The sequence below is a fragment of the Oncorhynchus mykiss genome, chromosome 6 (assembly GCF_013265735.2).
Source record: "Oncorhynchus mykiss isolate Arlee chromosome 6, USDA_OmykA_1.1, whole genome shotgun sequence".
In the NCBI taxonomy this organism is placed as follows: domain Eukaryota; kingdom Metazoa; phylum Chordata; class Actinopteri; order Salmoniformes; family Salmonidae; genus Oncorhynchus; species Oncorhynchus mykiss.
The window spans coordinates 70,592,199-70,613,618 of NC_048570.1; the positions used below are offsets into that span (position 1 = coordinate 70,592,199).

General features: G+C 43.9%; 3 protein-coding genes across 3 annotated transcripts; 1 reads left to right on the top strand and 2 right to left on the bottom strand.

The window, feature by feature from the left end:
* Positions 1-359: 359 nt before the first annotated feature.
* LOC110526959 (protein phosphatase 1 regulatory subunit 3E-like) lies at positions 360-1,283 on the bottom strand. Its single transcript, XM_021608132.2, has one exon. It carries the CDS (start codon positions 1,281-1,283, stop codon positions 360-362), a length of 924 nt encoding a protein of 307 aa, XP_021463807.2.
* Positions 1,284-2,548: 1,265 nt separating this feature from the next.
* On the top strand, positions 2,549-6,990 carry si:ch73-103b9.2 (uncharacterized protein LOC100150067 homolog). The gene is made up of 3 exons (XM_021607495.2): positions 2,549-2,892; positions 3,274-3,504; positions 3,781-6,990. The coding sequence occupies exons 2-3, from the start codon at positions 3,301-3,303 to the stop codon at positions 4,666-4,668; spliced, it is 1,092 nt and encodes a 363-aa protein (XP_021463170.2). The 5' UTR covers positions 2,549-2,892; positions 3,274-3,300; the 3' UTR covers positions 4,669-6,990.
* An 812-nt stretch (positions 6,991-7,802) lies between these two features.
* LOC110526960 (ATM interactor) lies at positions 7,803-21,190 on the bottom strand. Its single transcript, XM_036980870.1, has 6 exons — positions 21,152-21,190; positions 20,680-21,008; positions 18,882-19,657; positions 14,192-14,317; positions 12,025-12,224; positions 7,803-10,759 (listed from the first exon to the last, which is right to left on the bottom strand). Exons 3-6 carry the CDS (start codon positions 19,110-19,112, stop codon positions 8,974-8,976), a joined length of 2,343 nt encoding a protein of 780 aa, XP_036836765.1. The 5' UTR covers positions 19,113-19,657; positions 20,680-21,008; positions 21,152-21,190; the 3' UTR covers positions 7,803-8,973.
* Between the last annotated feature and the right edge of the window lie 230 nt (positions 21,191-21,420).

The following is a 21,420-nucleotide window of genomic DNA, read 5'->3' on the forward strand; positions in this document are numbered from 1 at the left end:
TATAGTCGGGCCACACCAAAGGGCACAAGACTACAAAGTCCCCAACACCAAGGCGAATTATCATACAGCAGATTTACCTCCCACGGCGGACACCTAATGAAGGGCTTGTCTTTCAATCCTGTCAAATCTGTCAAACATAATGACATGAAACAAAACCAATGTGACGGTGGTGAAAAAATCATAACCCAAACAATGTAAAAAATGACTGAGTGTACAGCTGGACACGGCGGTTGGATCATTAACACAATGTGTAGAGGCTATAGCCTATGGTAGCCCTATTCTTCATTATGGTAAAGCGGTGCCCGTGGAGAGATTGCGTGCTTTACACACACGGTGAGAACGCAAAGGGCGCACGCAGGTTAGATGAAGTGAATCCAGCCATCCTCCCACTCACGGGGTGGGGAAATCTTAAACCTGTGGCGTCGCACTTTGTAGTTGAACCCGTTATTATTGTCCCAATACTCATCTCCACCAACGCAGTATCTTATAGCAAACTGGAATGTGCCTCCGCTCTCCAGAAACGTTGTTGGGGTGATTATCTTAAAGGAGAATTTGTCTGTCACACCGTCGCTTGATTCGGGGACATATGATGTCAGACTGTCCATGAAGGTTATCCAGTTGTTGATTGAGAACCTCAAATAGACACTTTTCTCGAAAGCCATGTTCAAAACCCGCACGACGCCCGACAGACTGAACTCGTCGGCTTCAGCACACTCCAACAACACTTTAACTTCTTTCACTTTCTCAGTAAAGCCTGGTACAGTCCCGGGGTTCTTGAATTGCAGCTCCATAAAACTAGACTGGGTGGTCGGTGCCCTGGGGAACTTGTCAAATGGGTTCAGATGGAGGGGACCCCTGTCGAATCTCGCCATTATGCGCTCCGGCACATCGGGCATGTCTGTGTCATTAAAGTGCTTCACAGAGGTGAGCTCCAGACCCAGAGAGTCGGCGAAACGGACCTTTTTCTGGCTGCAGGGACTCCGGCTGCGGGAGATCTCAAGCTTCGCTCTCTCTATGGGGCTCGGCAGAGACTTGCACCTGCGGCGCAGGTTCGGACTCTGCGGGGGTTTGAGGAAGGATTCCCGTCCTCTTGGTCTCTCATCCACCACATGGTGCATCTCGATGGGCTCGCTTGCTCCGTTCAGCTCCATCCCCTCTTCGTCTTCTAATCTCGGGTCTGCTGTCAAGCTCCCGAACAACCCAGCTATGCAGCTGTAGTTCCTCGGGAGGCAGTTCTTGGGAGGTAGCATGACCACGACAGAGCGCACAGCCTCGGTTTCCATAAAGCGGGAGAGTCGCTGGTCTGCACTCGCAGTGGTCGTGATCAGGGGAACGGAGAAAGGAACACGCCGTCAGGTGTCATAGATCAACACACGGATAGGCGCCGTAGTACCACGTCAGACTATGACACTGCGCATTTCTGAACCAATAAGCCAAGCTTCTGCAAGTGCAGCTAGAACAACGCACCACAAATACCAAACATGCATACCTAACGTAATTTTAGATTTAATTCACAGGCATACAAATTCGTTCATTATGAAATAATATGAAATTGGGTATTCTCTTATATTTGTGCACGTTTCCAGCAGCATGCCCCAGTCAAGGTGTGTGTGTGGCTGAGCTTTTTATTTATTTACCCTTTAATTAACTAGGCAAGTCAGTTAAGAACAAATTCTTATTTACAATGAAGGCCTACCAAAAGGCAAAAGGCCTCCTGCGGGGACGGGGCCCGGGATTAAAAAAATAAAATAAATACAATATAGACACCAACATAGCAAGGCAGAAACACATGACAACACACCATGGTAGCAACACAACATGATAGCAACATAACATAGTAGCAGCACAAAACATGGCACAAACATTATTTGGCACAGTCAACAGCACAAATGTCAAGAAGGTAGAGACAACAATACAGAACACAAAACAGTCAAGGTGCACATAAAACTGCACAGAGCTAGGAGGACCCAGTGAGAGGCATGACATTACAGTCATAAGGTTTGTGCCTGGCTGAACCACGACGTGCCGAATAGCACGTCTCATTTCTTGCCTGACGACTCATCCGGAATTTAATTCCGCTGCTATATCGAATGCTTCCCGGAGAAGAAACGTTAGTGGGCGTTGCGTTTGCCCGGAGCGATGTAGATGGGCAGCTAGGCAATCTAATTTCGGCCATGAGATAAAACACACAACTTCCTTTCTCAGTTTTGTTTTATACCGAAACAGAGTTGTGTGGCCACTTCGTTATTGTTTCAACAAGGACTCTAGCTTTGAGAGTATATTCTAGATACCTGTAAATAATTTACATCTGAATCAAATTAACATAGGCCCATGCCCTCTATTTATAGCCTTACGTTATATTATGCATATTATAATACTGTTATAATGGGCTATTTTAGATTATATTGTATATGACATTTTACTATAGATTACAGAAATGTTAGGGTTAGTCTTAATTATAGATATTGAATGAAAGTCAGCAACATAGTGGACACCATGCTGTAAATCACGAATAGTGACAAGCAGCAAATCCAGGTCTAGAAACGGTTACATTTTCTTAGATAACATGGAGATTAGCAACAACCTGTCAACTGCAGTTTGTTTTCTCACGCCCCCTCCTATTTCTCTCTTCGTTTCCCCCTACGTCACTTCTGAGCGCCCTGTTGTAGCGGAGTTGTCATGGCAACGACGTTCTATCTCCGCTCCAAACACTTCGTGGGCCAAGCACATCTTTGACTTTGTTTGGGTTCGTCTCCCGATACCTGCCAAACTGTAATAAATATTTGATGACTATTCTATGTTACTGCCTATTAAGTTGAATGTCAAACCCCCAGGGAGCAAATGCTTGTATGGTATTGCTGAGGAAAATGTCGAACTCGACCCACTTTAATGGTAAGTTGTCTCTTTAACAGCCTTTCTTCTGGCTTCAGCTAACATTAGAACAAGCTTCCTACTTAAGTTGCCAGTGTTTACCTAACGTTAATGTTAGTAGATAGGGAGAAATGTGAGGTTCTCTTGCTAGCTAGCGATAATGTTTATGTATCCATTTAATGGACAGGTTTTGTAAACAGGGTTAATAAGTTTGTTAACACTGAGTTAACACGTCATAAAGTTGACGTCAAAGGTTACACGTCTTCAGATATCTTACAAATAGTTTTGCAACGCTTTCAATTCATTATAGGTTGCTTGCTGTTTGTGTACATATATATCCACTCTTACCAACGAGCCTACAAGATGAGTGCCGAATTAGGGATGTTTTTTCACTCTCAACAGATTTCACCCTGAAAGGCTCATCTTAGAATGGACAAATTCAAGGAATGGGATCAGGCGCCTGTAGAAGTGGCTGAAGACAGAAGTGTGGCAGTCGAGTACACAGGATGGGACCAGAGCTGCCAACTACCCAACAGGGGCCATGTCGATGCCCTTTTGGATATCAGCGATGATACCTCATCCAAAGAGCAGGAGCCATTTGAGTTTCTCTGTCTCTCCGGATGGGAGGAAGCTGTGAGTAATACACTGCGGTTACTCTTTTATTTTTGGCTAGATTGTGAATGATATTCAGCCAGTGTCATGTTATTGCGTTATTCCAGATACACACTTCAATTTCATGCGAGTTAAGACAAAGTGAAACAGTGTTAGTATGTTTATTCATTGTTTATAACTACATTCAATCTCAGAAATCATCTTAAAAGGTGAAACCTAATTTTGTCTAAATTGCGAAACACTGATTAAAATGTAATTACGTTTCCCTTAATGCTGTTGTGTTTGTTGTTGAGACAGATCCGGGGCTGGGGTAGAACTACTCCACTTGGCTGCCTGGTTCAGACCCAGAGGAGAGGAAAGAGGGTCAAGACTGGAGACACAGACCACCACTGCCACCTGTGTGTGGACCTCGTGAAGCTCTCGGACCCCCCTGACTCTGAATCCAGTTTAACCCACTCCCCTGAGTCCTTCTGGGACTCCACCCTGGACCCATGGGCGAAAACCTCCCCCACAAGCCTGGGAGACTTCCTGAACAGACCCTACAGTCACACCTCTAGCATCTCTTCAGAGGAGTCCCCACCAGAGTCCTTCAGGGACCTTCAGAAAGCCACACAGCAACTGACACTCCGAGACAAGATGATGGAGGACAAGGGTGAGGTGTGTGAGATCAGTGACTCACTGCTGGGCTTGGCCCCCTCGCAGGGTCACCACCACTCAGCCTCAGAGTGTCCCATGACGCTGATCATCAACAGCTTCGCCGTCCTACCGCCCGTGAAGGCCTCCCAGCCCAGACACCCTAAGGTCACCAGCCAGCTCCGGAGGGGGGAGGCTGGACCGGGACGCAGCGCCTCAGACGGGGAGACCGCAGAGGCTGGGTCAGACGGTGTCACGCCTGCCTGGGAGAGCGGAGGAGGTGTGGAGAGCCAGCAGAGCCGCCACCTGTTGTCTGCATTCAGCATCCCTGTCCCCAAGAGATGTGACATGCCCCTCAGCACACTGTCAGATCCTCTACCCCGTGCCACCTACCCCCTGGACAGACACCTCAGACAGGATCCCCGGACCAGCAGTGCTCATAGACTCTACTTTGGACTGAAGACTAAGATTCTGAAGCGTGCAGAGCCACAACTGCCCATTCTGTTTGGAACCAGGGTGCCCATCCCAGCCTCTGCACAGAGACTACTCTGAACAGAGACTGTTACTTCGCACTCCATACTCTCTCCCAAACCAAAAGCTCAGCCTCTGTGGGTTTGTGATTAAAAATAAACTTAGTGAAATTTCTTCATATTTTTTGTATGACACTGATGACTGTATATAAAAAAAAAGCTGTGACTAATTCAACTTGGTCGTATTAAACTACATGGAATTTACATGAGTTTACAGATTTGTTAGTTCTATGTGATTTATAGGCTATACCACCTCAGCCTTCCTTAATTATAAACCCTCCACGCACCTGGACATGAGTGAATCATTTTAAATGGAGTGATAAATGTATGTATGCATGTGTGATTTCAGTCCTACATTTTGCATGTGCTTTTATTGTAGTGCTCACACTTGAGCTTTTAGTTACTCAGCAACTATGCTACCTACTCTACAATGCTGAGGTCTGGGTCGGTTTCTTGGTTTCCTGAATGTTAAACTGCAGACATTCTTATGTCAGAACTCCTCATCAAGACAAAACATATGAGCCATTGCCAAAGCATGCTAGTGCACTCTAATGGAATGAGCAGTCAGTGATTGTAGTGTTCCAACCCATGTGAAGATGTCATTGGTAGCCTATTGAATTACATGCTAGAAGTGAACCACACTGTGACTCTGAGGGGCTGTGACAGCATAGGTGTGTGGGCAGAGGGATTAGTATCATATTCCAAATGACTTACACAATTACAATCCTGTATTCAAACAGACTGAGCATAATACATGTACATAGCAAACTAACTTGTACTGCCACACAACCCAGGTGAAAAATGTGACTGACATTTACCGAAAAAGAGCACATTGAGGTTGTACAATATTGAGTATGGTGTTGTAAATCAAAAGTAGTGTGTGCTTTAACCAGTAACAAAATATTTGACTTGGCTTTATACAGCACTGCATTACTGTCCTTTGATTTGAAGTGTACTGGAACTAAGCTAGTACAAACAACCAGCTACTACATCAACTCAAACAATCAACCCTTTATGAAGAGTTTATTATGAGCGTCTGCCGAATAGCATCAACACAAGAGGCAACCTTGATCGACCCATCTACACATTCAGGCAACTGAAATACAACAGATAAGGCTGCAAACAGAAATGCAACTGAAATAAATGATATTGGCACCAAAGACTGCATGCACTCCCTACTGAGAAAAACCAAAGCGCTGAAGTTGACATCCCCACGTAGCACGGTTAGGATCAATTCCATTTCATTCAGGAAGTACATTGATATTCCAGTTCTCTTCAAAATGAGGAAAATTCAGAATTGGAATTTGGTTTACTTTACTTTCTCAATTGCCTGGAATACAAATAGAATTGACTTCAACCCTGCCATGTAGTCTAATGTACATGTTTTTAAGCAAGGCAGTTTCTCCCCTAAGCGCTATTATAAGTTGAAGAACGATAAATTAAACAGAAGTAGTGTTTTCAGTACAGCACAATACATTGTTATGAAAAGTGGTTGAGTATGAAAGTCTGTTCTAAACTGGAATGAAACAGTCCTGTTTCGATCACTTTAAGATGCAGTGCAAAAACGAAGCCATGTTGTGTAGTATGGGGACAGTGTCATGTAGGCTACATTCTGCCGTTTCTGGGTACACTTCTTCACATATTGATAGTGTACCACAGTAGGGCAAATGCTGCCTTGGAAAAAAATACTGCATTACATTCTTAGAACCTGGATGTGTAACACAACACAGCTTTTTCCAAATACAACTCATAGTAGGCATTCAAACATATTCAACATGCAAATTAAAGACACTCAAGTATATGAAGTATTCTTCCAATACACCCTCCACAAATAAATATAATGTAAATGTTAAATACATTTTGATCCTGAACTTCTTCCTACCTCGTAAAGCTGCTTAGAGCATCACTGACCAACGGAAACATAAAATACACCATGAAAAATACTTGTCTTAAGGCACCAACAGATCAAAATCCAACATGGACAAATACTCTAAACTTGGAGCTCTTTTCTGAAGTTCACATTCAATAAAACTCTCAACAAATGTCTGTTTCTTGAAATTTGAATGGGATGCATGTGCAAATGAGGTAAAATATTGTAATGATACCAACAGCTAGCTTTGACTAATACGATAGACTTTAGAGTGTAGTTCAAGAAAATGTTGATAGAAATTGTAATATTTCATCAGTTTATGTTCAGTAACGTTTAGTGGGGTTGTTATACAGAACCTTCAGAAAGTATTCACACCCATTGCCTTTTCCACACCAAAAATTGTGTTACAGCCTGAATTTAAACTTGATTAAATTAAGATTTGTTTTGTCACTGGCCTTATCACAATACCCCATAATGTCAAAGTGGAATTATGTTTTAGGAAATTGTACAAACTAAATGAAAAGATTAAATGTCTGGTGTCAGTAAGTATTCAACACCTTTGTTATGGTAAGCCTAAATAAATTCAGGAGTAAAAATGTGCATAACAAGTTGCATGGACTCAAACTGTGTACAATAAGTGTTTAACATAGTAATAAAAAAAAAATCTAATCTCTGTACCCTTCACACACACAATTATCAGAAAGGTCCCTCAGCCAAGCAGTAAATTTCAAACACAGATTCAACCAAAAAAAAACAGGGAGGTTTTCCAATGCCTCGCAAAGAAGGGCACCTATTGGTAGACAGATAAAAATAAAGAAATCAGACATTGAATATCCCTTTGTGCATGGTGAGGTTATTAATTACACTTTGGATGGTGTATTCCTAACTCAGTTGCAGGAGAGGAAGGAAACCGCACACCATTGACCATGAGGTCGATGGTGACTTTTAAACCAGTTAATAGTTTAATGGCTGTGATAGGAGAAAATGGAGGATGGATCAATTGTATTTACTCCACAATACAAAAAAATGTAGCAAAGCAATACACCTTTTGCCCTGAATACAATGTATTATGTTTGGGGTACCACTCATATTTTCAAGCATAGTGGTGGCTGCATCATGTTATGGGTATGCTTGTAATCATTAAGGACTGGGGAGTTTTTCAGGATAAAAAAAGAAACGTAATGGAGCTAAGCACAGGCAAAATCCTAGAGGAAAACCTGGTCCAGTCTGCTTTCCACCAGACACTGGGAGATTAATTCACTTTTCAACAGGACAATAACCTTAAACACAAGGCCAAATCTACACTGGAGTTGCTTACCAAGAAGACAGTGAATGTTCCCGAATGTCCAAGTTACAGTTTTGACTTAAATCTACTTGAAAATCTATGGCAAGACCCAAAAAAGGTTGTCTAGCAATGATCAACAACCAATTCAGAGTTTGAATAATTCTGAAAATAAATGGGCAAATGTTGCACAATCCAGGTGTGGAAAGCTCTTAAAGACTTACCCAGAAAGACTCACAGTTGTAATTGAAAGGTGATTCTAACATGCATTCACTCAGGGGGTTGAATACTTATTTAATGAAGACATATTCGTTTTATTTTCAATTTTTTGTTCCACTTAATCCCACTTTGTCACAACAACATGTGGAAAAAAATCAAGGGGTGTGAATACTTTAAGGCACTGTATATGGTGGTGGTGGACATACACAATCACAATGTAATCACAGTGACTAGTGAGTAGCTAGATCCTCATAGTGTTTCTCTACAGTGTTGTATCACTTTAGCACACTGTGCTGCTATACACTTACAGCCAGCTAATGAATAAGTCAAAGATGATGACAGGCTAGTCTCCTAACGCGATGACCCAGCTTATAGGTGGGTGGCCCTGTAACAATGGGGCAATTCTACAAGACTGTACTTCACAAACACATGTCAACAATGGGAGTGTGGCAACTATTTTAGAATTTCACTAATACGTTTGTGCCACATCAAAACTGCCGGAAGTCATTCAACAGCAGTATGATTAAGGAAAGGCTCAACAGGCATTACATACTCTCTTACAGCAAACAGTGTTCAAACTTTGAAAACGGACTAAACTGGCTTTTCAGACAAAATATATATTTAAGTAGTAAGACGTGCAAATAAACATGTAAACAAGGATGAGAAATCATATCCATGAACTGATAATAAAGTGCTTTAGAGCTAGCATGAGGGAGATGTCTGGACATGTTATCCTAGACATGCTACCCCCCTGTAGAATGTCCTAAGACTTCTTAAGGCGGCTCACTTCTACACCTAAACCTCCAGTAGTAGAGGGACATAGACTGTAGAGGATGATGAGTTGGATCCCAGGACCTCCTTGACGGAAACCAGAAACATATTGTGTGGGCTGAGGTGGTAGCCCTGTGTGTGTGTGTGTGTGTGTGGGGGGGGGGGGGGGTCAGCTGATGGGCTTCTCAGAGTGCTGAAAGAGCAAACAACTCCTCACACGTTTGCGTTTCCACCGAGCTGAAGTGGGACTCCATGTTCCAGGCCATGTCAGCTGACAGGAAGTCGTCCATGACTGTCTGGGTCTCGTTGCTGGTCAGGAAGAGGTTTCCGAGGCCCTCAGAAGATGCGTCGGTCACCGTCTGAGTCTCCGTGCTGCTCAAGAGCCTGGCCTGGTCACCCTGGGACACAGAGGGAAGGGTGTTGGAGTTTGGTGTTGGTGTCAGCGGTCGGTGGAGGTCGGTCTGTGTCTCAGTGTCAGAGGAGTCTGTGCTCATGGAGAAGCTGGACTGTCGCAGAATGTCGCCCAGTGGCATGTGGCCTCCGGCTTTCAGCAGGAAGTTGAGGTCCGTCTGGGTCTGGGTGTCAAACATCTCCAGTTCCAGGTCGCTGGCCTGGCTCCGGCCCGGCCCCTCACTGTTTCCCAGGCCCTCCAGGAGGAGGAAGTCTGTCTGGGTTTGGATATCCAGGACCTCCAGGGGTGTGTCGGCCCCCAGACCGCTCAGCTCGCTCTCCTCCGTCTGGGTCTGGATGTGGGCCGCGTTCAGGAATTCCTCAAAGTCAAAGTCGATGCCCGTGTGCTGTTCCTGAACAGAGCCCAGACCTGACCCACAGCCTGTTGAAGAATCCATCTGCGTCTGGTGACCGGACAGAGAGTGACCTGAAAAGATATTCTCCAAGTCGTTGAACAGAGCCAAGGTGGTCTGGGTTTGGTTGTCCGCCACGCTGCCCGACTGGAGATCGTCTGTCTGCACGCCAAAACACATGCCTCCTGCTGACTTGTCGTTGTCATAGAGACCGTTACCGACACCGGAGAGGGGGTCGTCTACACCGTGGGTTCTGAAGCTTCCGTCTGTCAGTGCCGTCTGTGTTGAGACACTGAGGGAGTAACTGTCGAAGAGGTCTGAGCACATGATGGCCTGGTCCATCTGAGCCCTCTCTTCTGACCCAGCCAGGGCGAGTCTGGTCTGGGTCTGCTTGGTAATGTAGGGGGACTGGGATGGGGAGGAATAGGGGCAGGGCAGCTGGTTGAGGGTGTGGGTATCTGTCTGCGCCCCGATGGTGGTGGTGGCTTTGGCCTTCGAGGGGAACGTCTGGGTCTCTACACTGACCGGCAGCAGGACCTGAGCACTCACACTAATATCTGTCTGAGAACACGAGGAGACCGACGACTCACCAACGGGGCACATCTCCGTCCCCACCCCGACCCCCATAGGCATCCTGGACAAGTATGAGATGTCTGTCTGGATGTTGGTGGAGGTATTGCTCCCCCTGGTCCCTCCTAGGTCATCGCCAGAGCCCAATGACTCCAGACTTACCTGCACCCCCATGCTGACAGGCCCCAGACTGGAGCGGGAGGCAGGCGTGCTGCCCCTGAAGCCCAGGGTCTTAGGGTCCAGGTGAGGCACCATGGCCCCCATGGACTGGGGCATGAGGTGGAGGGTGCTGAAGGAGCCCTGGCTGTCCACAGCCAGCACCACAGACCTCAGAACCCCGCTCTCTGTGGAGGGGAGGAGGACAGGGAGATGGGCCAACTGCATCACAGGGAAATTCACCAGAGCCACTTTGGGCTTGGGTAGGAGGAGTTTCTGGAGGTGTTTAGGGGGGTTGTTGTGGCAGACCCTGTCTGAAGGGAGGGAGTCCTCTGAAAGTTCTCTGTCTGTTTTTATGATCTGACACATGAATTCACTGGGCTTGACTTTTTCCTCTCCACTTATCTGTCTCTCCATCTTCCGCTTTTTCACTGGTGGATACCTGCAAACACCGGGCGGAGGAGAGAATATGTCAAGCAGACAAAACAGCAGTAGGTAGTTCTAAAGCTTTGACAAACACTAATAAAAGCAAGGTGCAGTGGCAGCATCGATGTGCAGTCAAATTCAAGGTCTGTTCTCAAGCCACGTTGTGCATGCAGGCGTTTGTCCCAACATGATCTGTTATTGAGTAATGACATGGTTTACTGGATAAACTGCATGACACTTGAAGACGTTGAGCCTCTGCCACCACGTGTCCACACCATCTTTAAGTCCCCTCCAACAGCATGTCCAACCAAAGTCTTTTTTAATAGAAAACCATTTGAATGTCATGTGTAGACTAATGCTTTTAGGAGCATCCACTGCCGATTCAATGACACCACATGGAAGTGACTGCAATATGCAGGAGGAAGGATAGCCTACCAAGTGAACATTGGCTCCTTGCACAATGCATGTCTCAATCTGTCCATCTGGCTTGTAAAAATCCTTTGTTTCAGTGTCTATTTGTCGACTTGTCTGTACCTTCAACCTTGGTTCAGTAGCTAGACAAGCATTTTTGAGTTAACTACACAAACAGGCAGTAGATTCAAGTAGGGAAGCACGATTATTTAATATCCTATATTCCTCCTGGGTGGATATTACTGTAAATTCTATTTTAGGGAGATTCATGTAGCATAAAATCATCATTCTCCCCTGAGGCACGTGCATGCAGCTGTGTGTCAGACTGGCATGTGAACATTTTGTGGGCCTGTTCCAGTTGATACAATGCTAATTTGCTAGTGAGAGCATGAGCTCAAGACAGACAGGCAGGCAGTTAAACAGGCAAAGTAGAGAGATCATTGAAAGACGACGTGAACCAACCTCCATGCGTAGCTAATATGATTTATGGAGGATGTTTTTTGCTGGACAATGTCTCTGGCAATGCTTATATTTTATGCCTTTTGTGTATTTTTTTAAATCGGCCAAAACCCCCCAATAACCGGCTAATGGAAACACTGCCCTCCAGGATGATATCCAGTATACACCAAGTGAACAAAACCTTAGTAATATTGATTTGTATAACCCCCCCCCCCCCGCCCCTCTGAATGGCACACATACACGTCTCAATTGTCTCAAGGCTTAAAAATATTTAATTAACCTGTCTCTTCCCCTTCATCTACATTGATTGAAGTGGATTTAACAAGTGACATCAATAAGGGATCATAGACTGACCAGGTGAAAGCTATGTCATGGAAAGAGCAGGTGTTTCTAATGTTTTGTACACTCTACCGGTGTTCTGTGGGGACCTCGTGGCCGGTCCTGTAGATATGTGACAGTAGCGCTGCTCTGCTGGCGTAGGGGCAGCCACACGTGCAGCAGTAGGTCCTCCCACAGTCCTCTATGTGGCGCCTCAGGTCCCACTCTGTGCTGTAGCCGTTGTTGCACTTGGAACACTTGTGCTTCTTCTCTGCATGCATTTTCATAAAGTGCTGGATAGAGCAGATTATACAGTTAAGTCTGAAGTTTACATACACCTTAGCCAAATACATTTAAACTCAGTTTCACAAATCCTGACATTTAATCCGAGTAAAAATTCCCTGTTTTAGGTCAGTTAGGATCACCACTTTATTTTAAGAATGTGAAATGTCAGAATAATAGTAGAGAGAAAAATGTATTTCAGCTTTTATTTCTTTCATCACATTCCCAGTGTGTCAGAAGTTTACATACACTCCATTAGTATTTGGTAGCATTGCCTTAAAATTGTTTAACTTGGGTCAAACATTTCAGGTAGCCTTCCACAAGCTTCCCACAACAAGTTGGGTGAATTTTGGCCCATTCCTCCTGACAGAGCTGGTGTAATTGAGTCAGGTTAGTAGGCCTCCTTGCTCGCACACGCTTTTTCAGTTCTGCCCACAAATTTTCTATGGGATTAAGGTCATGGCTTTGTGATGGCCACTTCAATACCCTGACTTTGTTGTCCTTAAGCCATTTTGCCACAACTTTGGAAGTATGTTTGGAGTCATTGTCCATTTGGAAGACTCATTTGCGACCAAGCTTTAACTTCCTGATTGACGTCTTGAGATGTTGCTTCAATATATCCACAAAAAATGTCTGCCTCATGATGCCATCTATTTTGTGAAGTGCACCAGTCCCTCCTGCAGGAAAGCACCCCCACAACATGATGCTGCCACCCCCGTGCTTACCGGTTGGGATGGTGTTCTTCGGCTTGCAAGCATCCCCCTTTTTCCTCCAAACATAATGATGGTCATTACGGCCAAACAGTTCTATTTTTGTTTCATCAGACCAGAGGACATTTCTCCAAAAAGTACGATCTTTGTCCCCATGTGCAGGTGCAAACCGTAGTCTGGCTTTTTAATGGCGGTTTTGGAGCAGTGGCTTCTTCCTTGCCGAGCGGCCTTTCAGGTTATGTCGATATAGGACTCTTTTTCCTGTGGATATAGATACTTTTGTACCGGTTTCCGCCAGCATCTTCACAAGGTCCTTTGTTGTTGTTCTGGGATTGATTTGCACTTTTCGCACCAAAGTACGTTAATCTCTAGGAGACAGAATATGTCTCCTTCCTGAGCGGTATGGCGGCTGCGTAGCCCCATGGTGTTTATACTTGCGTACTATTGTTTGTACAGATGAACATAGTTGCTCCCAAGGATGAACCAGACTTGTGGAGGTGTACAATTTTTTTTTCTGAGGTCTTGACTGATTTATTTTGATTTTCACATGAGAGGCACTGAGCTTGAAGGTAGGCCTTAAAAATACATCCACAGGTACACTTCCAATTGACTCAAATGATGTCAATTAGCTAAATCAGAAGCTTCTAAAGCCATCATTTTCTGGAATTTCCCAAGCTGTTTAAAGGCAGAGTCAACTTAGTGTATGTACACTTCTGACCCATTGGAATTGTGATACAGTAAATTAAAAGTGAAATAATCTGTCTTTAAACAATTGTTGTAAAAATGACTTGTGTCATGCACAAAGTAGATGTCATAACAGACTTGTCAAAACTATAGTTTGTTAGCAAGAAATTTGCGGAGTGGTTGAAAAACGAGTTTTAATGACTCCAACCTAAGTGTATGTAAACTTCCAACTTCAACACTACATAGGGCTATGAGAGGAGGTTACTCGTTACACGAACTGGAAAAAAAGCAATAAAAGAATGTATTATTCCCTTCTTGTTCACTAATTCCAATTTCCTAGTTATACTGCAAAAGACTCTCTATTGAGACGTAATTATTAGACACGCTTTCCAATCATTTACAATTCCCATCCACCATCAGCATCTCAGGGGAGATCCAAAGCAGGAGTGGAAAGTGATTAGGAGGAAATGTCTGTCTCAGTCATTCCATTCATTAGACAATCCGCATGAGTCTGACTCAGGTGATTTCAGCCAGGCTATCTCTGTCATTATACAGATCTTAGACTGACTGTAGGGATGTGGTACCTGTTTAACCAGGGAAAACTGGGAGAAGGGTCTGTTGGGGCCTCGTGGACAGCCCTCTATGGGACAACAGTAGAGCTTCTGGGAGCCCTTCATGTCCTTCCTGATGGTGGGGTTGACAAGGCCGTCCTATGGAGAGAGAGGATGAATTAGATTGTGATATTATAGGCTTAAGATTTAGTGTCATCTATCAGCACTGAAATAATGTAGGCTAACCAACAACAAGTAGAAAGGTAGGCCATCAGCACAACTCTCAAGATCGCTGAGCTAAAGGCTAGGCCTAGGTATTAGTTATACCTTAGTTAGTGATGGTTTTAGCCTTGGAGTACCATTACAATGAAAACATCGAGTGGATGGACACGCCATTTATCCTTTGTAGAAAACCATATGAATGTCAAATACACAGACGAAGGTGGTCCAGATGGAGGGTCCACATCTATGACTTTAAAGGAGGTTCAGATTAAAGTTATTAGTTTAACAGCATATCGAGTTTGTGCTTTCCAGTGTGCTACATCACTCCACACTCCTGGCAGTCTCCAGATAGCCGTGCCGAAGCAGCTGTCAGCAGCACATTACATTAACTCAATGAACAGCAGCATGATGCTTATGTAAGAGTACAGCACAGGCTACGGGCATTGACCCGTGTGTACATCCTAACCATCCTTATTAGCATTGCACTATTTCACTGGTCAAGGTCACCTAGCAGGCTACATTTACTGTGTCATTGTTTTTTTTATTTAACCTTCATTTAACTAGGCAAGTCAAATAAGAACAAATTCTTATTGACAAGGACGGCCTACCCCGGCCAAACCCAGACGACGCTGGGCGACGCTGGGCCAACTGTGCGCCGCCCAATCACAGCCGGATGTGATGCAGCCTGGGTTCGAACCAGGGACTGCAGTGATGCCTCTTGCACTGAGATGCAGTGTCTTAGACCGTTACGCCACTCGGGAGTCCAAAATTTGTACAGTACTAGTAAAAGAGACGTTTTGATGGAAGTCAGGCTAATATACATAAACATCCTGCATAGTGCAAAACATTATCCAAGCACAGTGCATTGCCAGACTTTGATACAGGCAGGCAGGGCAGAGATAGCTTTGTTTATGTCTGCTACAAGACAGCCTGGGTAGGGTCTGCTGAGCAGCATCGCAGCTAGGAAATACAAACTGAAAATCTGTCAGTAGGCTGCTTCAAGAAGTCAGGTCATCAAAAGTGTTTAACATGCAAAGTTTGACAGGAAGTGTGACTAGTCTACACTACAGCCTGCTTAGTACAGTAGGCTAATATATATATAAACAAATATTTCACCTTTATTTAACCAGGTAGGCTAGTTGAGAACAAGTTCTCATTTACAACTGCGACCTGGCCAAGATAAAGCATAGCAGTGTGAACAGACAACACAGAGTTACACATGGAGTAAACAATAAACAAGTCAATAACACAGTAGAAAAAAGAAAAAAAGAGTCTATATACATTGTGTGCAAAAGGCATGAGGAGGTAGGCGAATAATTACAATTTAGCAGATTAACACTGGAGTGATAAATGATCAGATGGTCATGTGCAGGTAGAGATACTGGTTTGCAAAAGAGCAGAAAAGTAAATAAATAAAAACAGTATGGGGATGAGGTAGGTAAAATGGGTGGGCTATTTACCGATGGACTATGTACAGCTGCAGCGATCGGTTAGCTGCTCAGATAGCAGATGTTTAAAGTTGGTGAGGGAGATAAGTCTCCAACTTCAGCGATTTTTGCAATTCGTTCCAGTCACAGGCAGCAGAGAACTGTTGGCTTTGGGGATGATCAGTGAGATACACCTGCTGGAGCGCGTGCTACGGGTGGGTGTTGCCATCGTGACCAGTGAACTGAATTAAGTCCATGCTAGGTAAAGCTCCACCTTGTAGATGACCTGGAGCCAGTGGGTCTGGCGACGAATATGTAGCGACGACCAGCCGACTAGAGCATACAGGTCGCAGTGGTGGGTGGTATAAGGTGCTTTAGTAACAAAAGTGATGGCACTGTGATAAACTGCATCCAGTTTGCTGAGTAGAGTATTGGAAGCTATTTTGTAGATGACATCGCCGAAGTCGAGGATCGGTAGGATAGTCAGTTTTACTAGGGTAGGTTTGGCGGCGTGAGTGAAGGAGGCTTTGTTGCGGAATAGAAAACCGACTCTAGATTTGAATTTAGATTGGAGATGTTTGATATGAGTCTGGAAGGAGAGTTTACAGTCTAGCCAGACACCTAGGTACTTACAGATGTCCACATATTCTAGGTCGGAACCATCCAGGGTGGTGATGCTAGTCGGGCGTACCTGTTGTAATGTTCAGAAGTGTGTGAAACTAAATTGATTCTAAAACGTGATATGGCAGTTCAGTCGAGCTAAGGCACAGTGAGTGTCCAGCGACAACCGTGTTATAACCCAAATTGCATCTCTTTCTGCATCAATTAATAAAACAGAACAAGCCTGGCCAGTACGTAACAGCGGAGGAACAGCAGCCTGTGCTTTCCTGGCCTGATGACTCCAGTTGAGTAGCGTTAGCCCATTAACTACCTTTAGTGTCTATTTATGAAGGTATCTTCTGGCCGGGGCAGTTCTGTTATGAGCCCCGCCGCTAATTCTGAATGTTAACACGCATTGCTTGCGATACGATTTTGGAAATGTAATAAGTAACATCTTTAATATCAGTGATATATATATATAAATATTTTTTTTAACAAAAGGTTAAATTACTACACACCTTTAAATAGTTAAGTGTTTCCACGTGGCCATAGCTCCATGTTACAGCGGTTTTATACGGAAGACAGAGGCGACCACCTGTACTAACTAGCCATCTAGCCTGCTCGAACATCTGTGTGTAAGCGTAACTGGCGAGGATGTGTTGTGTGTGGCTGGACGCACACAGCCGTATGGATCTGTGCAAACCTGCTACAGTAAATATATTTTATTGAAAGATTATTTCACCTTGAAATGAAATTTAAGTTCCATATGTTTCGAAGACCGCATCGCAAGCGATAATTGGCGTTTCTAAACGTTAAAACAGAGCGTTGGGATTGTAGTCACATGGTCCCAGTGGTAAACGGTGCCTATAGCGGAGAACCTGTGTGATAAGGAATAATGCCCTGGGTTCTCGAAAGCAAGGGTAGCGTTGCCTCTACTGTCAGCCCTTTCACAGTCATAGACATCTACGACTATGCTCAATTGACACCATTTTGTTCTGATTGACAGTTTCCTTAATGAACTGCTGCACCATGCATTTTCTCCTCCATCTCTCATTCTCCTGCATTAGACCCAGTTGAATTAGTTCAATATTGAGAACAGTTAGCATTTATGTGGGGGAATGAGGAGCATGAAGTGCTTTTCTGACCTAATTCAAACATTCACCTTTTCTTTTTTTCAACGAGCTCAGTCTGTAGAAAGCCAAAAGATTGCTAGATCCCAGCATTCATTTGGGGGAAACTGGAATCACTAGGACTCCTACGGGGCAGCAAGACTAGGCCAGGACATTGCATACATTTCAGTTAAAGAGGAGGACCATTGTCTCCAAGACTTTCCCTTACTATAACTAGTATTCATATTTAGCCTAAAGACAGTGCGACAGTTGGTTGTATGACCAGACTGATTTCATTGCACATCTCAGGTTTAGCCCATCTTCTTCAGCCATTTAAACATTAATTCACTGAGGGCTATTTTAATTGCTTGAATTTCCAGAAACGTCTTGAGAACCAAATGACTCAATAATATGACACACAGTTAGGCTATGTGGGCATGGAGACATGCATGTTTACATGCACACAAATAATTCGATATTAAACTGAGTTTGGCATTAGTCATGTAAACACCTTACTCTGCTTATCTTAATCGGCGTAAGGTCATAATCGAAGTAAACATAAACCGATTAAAACACCAGGTTTTCGGAGCAACCTTCGAATTATGGCATGTAAACAGTTTAATCGTCGTTCCAGCTGTGTATTTGATCTGCGCATGTGCCAGCACCCGTAGCGCAAGCCTCCCTGCGTGAGTTCGGAAAACTGAAAGTATGCATCTTATCACTTACACACATTATGTCCTAACGCAGAATCAGATCGTCTTTTCAAATATAACATGGTCAATGTGGTAGAACGTTTATTTTCATTGGCGATTTTCTGCATTTAATCAAAAGTCCCATCAGTAGCCTAATTTCAGATGTGTCCATAAAAACAGGATTATTAGTGAAATCGTTGTTCTTGCAAAGCATGTAAACGTTTTAAACTTACTATTATATTAATCTGAATATCCACAATATTCGTATTATTGTGCGCATCTAAACGTGTGGATTTTAACAGATAATATATTTGTATGGCTGACATGTAAAGGCAGTACAAGAAAGCTAGTTAACTTAACATTAGCGCGGATAATCAGTCTCATGCAGCTATGATCCTAGCCTAGGATGATTGAAACACTGCTTAAAGCAATGTAACACAATAGTAATTAAGTAACGTTATCAGCAATATACAGTTGTTGCTAGCCAACTTCAAAGAACTGGCCTCAAACAGTGCACAATGACTTGCCGTTTTCCCAATAAGCATGCCTCTAACTACCTAGCGTAACTAGTTAGTGATACAAGGATCATTAATTGAAAAATAGAAAGACAACGTGTTGGAATATGTCAGAAGCCCCTTTGGTTAACTTGCAAATAGGCTAACAAGCTAGCTACCTTTACTCTGTGGGACTTCACGAGATGCATGTTCAGGGCTGGCGTGTTCGGTAGAATCTTGCCACATCCTTCTACGGTGCATAGGATATTGGTCCGCACTTCTTTGGTGAGCTCCATGATAGACGGTTTGATTATCTCCCGCGTCGGTGCAGGGGGCTCTTCCGTGCATTTTTGACTGCCCGTGGAAGCGTTATCGTTTCGGTATGCTTTCCCGGACGCAGAGGCAGCCATGTTTCTGTTGACAAGTCACCAAACCAACTGCTCGTCAAGCAGCAGACGCGCTGCTGCAAACAAGCCAGGAAAATATGGTCTGGAAAATACGAGGACGCGGCCACTTCCGGGAGACCTTTCTTAGCAACAGACAGCCACTCCCACACAAGCGTCCTGGCAACATCAGAGGGCTGGCAAGTGACAATATTGTAGCTAAAGTCTAATGACATATTACATGTGCAAAAATGTAACACAAAGTAAAACATCCATACAATAACATTTATTAGAGTACAGATTGTAGTATATTAATTGAGAAACAATACAAGATGATTCTTATTCTTAACACCTGGGTGAAGGACAGAGTGAATGGGTAAACAAGGTGTTCTAAAAAATGTATGTTAAACTCCATAAAATGTTAACACATTCAATACAAAATATACACGACTTGTTCTGGTAGTTCTTATAGTTAAATTTGATTTAAACTCCTTTGTCTGTGATAACAAAATAGTTTCTCCCTTTCTGTGTGATGGATGAGAGCAGAGGGGTGACTGGAGTTGACGCCATGCCTGTAAAACACAAGCAATTACTGAGGGGATTCATTTTTACCCACTCTGTTCACAGGGTAGGCTGATTTTGCACATGGTTAAAAGTGATTGCATTCGTTTTTTAAATCTGTGAGTCTTCCCTGGCATGAGCTGGGTGCCCCGCACGAAACAAAAGTGATATAACACATGGAGTAATGAGTTAGAATTTCATGTTCACCTGCACAACTGTTTGCTATTGATATATCACCATCTACTGTCCAAAAGAAAGCTAGTTTGAAAATGTGAACATACATTTTTATGGAAAATACATTTTGTTCTGAATGATCCATCATGCTGCCATGTTGACAATATGACCAGGTTGAGCATATTACTGTTCAATTTGAGCAGGGTACTCCGCCCTCACCGGTTTTAGCCAGTCATGTGACTGGCCATTGCCTGATTCACCCCAGTTCAGTCTAATCCACTCATTTATTAGCAGACCCTCTGAAAAGCATCAAACTCAGCACATCTGTCTGGAGAATGAGATGGACACAGTGAAAGTCTGTCATTGTTCCTCTGCCCCCTTGTGGCCATGGACAGAATTGAATAAAGAAGTGAAGCCATATATGAGCAGTTAACTAACTATAACCACATCAAATAAAACGTTATAATGCTGAGCATCACCTGGAAGACATGACTTCTAAACCTGTATGGAACAAAGTGCAGAGAGAGAGCTATTGTTCATAATTTGTTGTCTCTGCAGCTCTAATGGGGCACCCGAGTGGCGCTGCAGGCACTGCATCTCAGTGCTAGAGGCGTGGTTCGATTCCAGGCTGTATCACAACCGTCCGTGATTGCGCCGCCCTATGGGACTCCCACAATTGGCCCAGAGTTGTTAGGGTTTTTGGCTGGGGTAGGCCGTCATTGTAAATAAATAACAAATTCTTAATTGACTTGCCAAGTTAAATAGATATTTAAAAAACTGTAAGATGTGGCTCTTCCCATTGACAGAGATTAAAGGGGATATTAAACAAAGCCCAGCCCCAGACATATAGATACTGTACCTGAGGACACACAGTGCCTGAGTGACTCTAGGAGGTTGGTGCTGGAAAACTCCACCACTCCTCTGAAGGGCTCTTTTCTGCCTGTCAACGTTTTGTTAGAGTTATCTCGGAACTTGGTCTCCAGCTGAGAATAGAGCAGAATACATTGTCACACACAGCATAGCAGGCACATGAGGAGAAAGCTTTTTTGTAAACAATCCATAGTTCAACTTCTTGCACCTTGTAGACAGCTTTTTGCAGTTGAGGTAGTGTCCCATCGCCGAAGGCCTCACAGGCCATCTGAAGACGGTTCTCTGTATTCTCAGGCTGTTCGTTCTCTATATTGGGGTCTAAAATTAGAAAATAGAATGTCAGTGAAACATAAACTAAGTAAATATTCTATTGATATCTAATTAGTTGTGGTTGTCACCATGATTATGTTCATGTATACATTACGTACAATTGTATTTTATAAACAGACAACAAAACATACTTCTAGGGACAGGATTCTTTTCCTGAAGAGGTTTTGGATGTTTGGTGGGGAACACCTATGAATGAATGAAAAGGTGCAGAACACAGAATATCTAGTTAGTTCAATAGGCTTTCCTTGTTATCAGTAAGCAGTGGGATGGTCATGACAAAGGCTTTTATATGGCCCGTAGGGGACAGGGCCAAGGCCTACCTGTTGGTACTGCCTCGTCAGTAGGTCTCTGATGGCGATGAGGTTCCGTCCACTGAGGTGAGCGTCCTTCATAGAGCCAT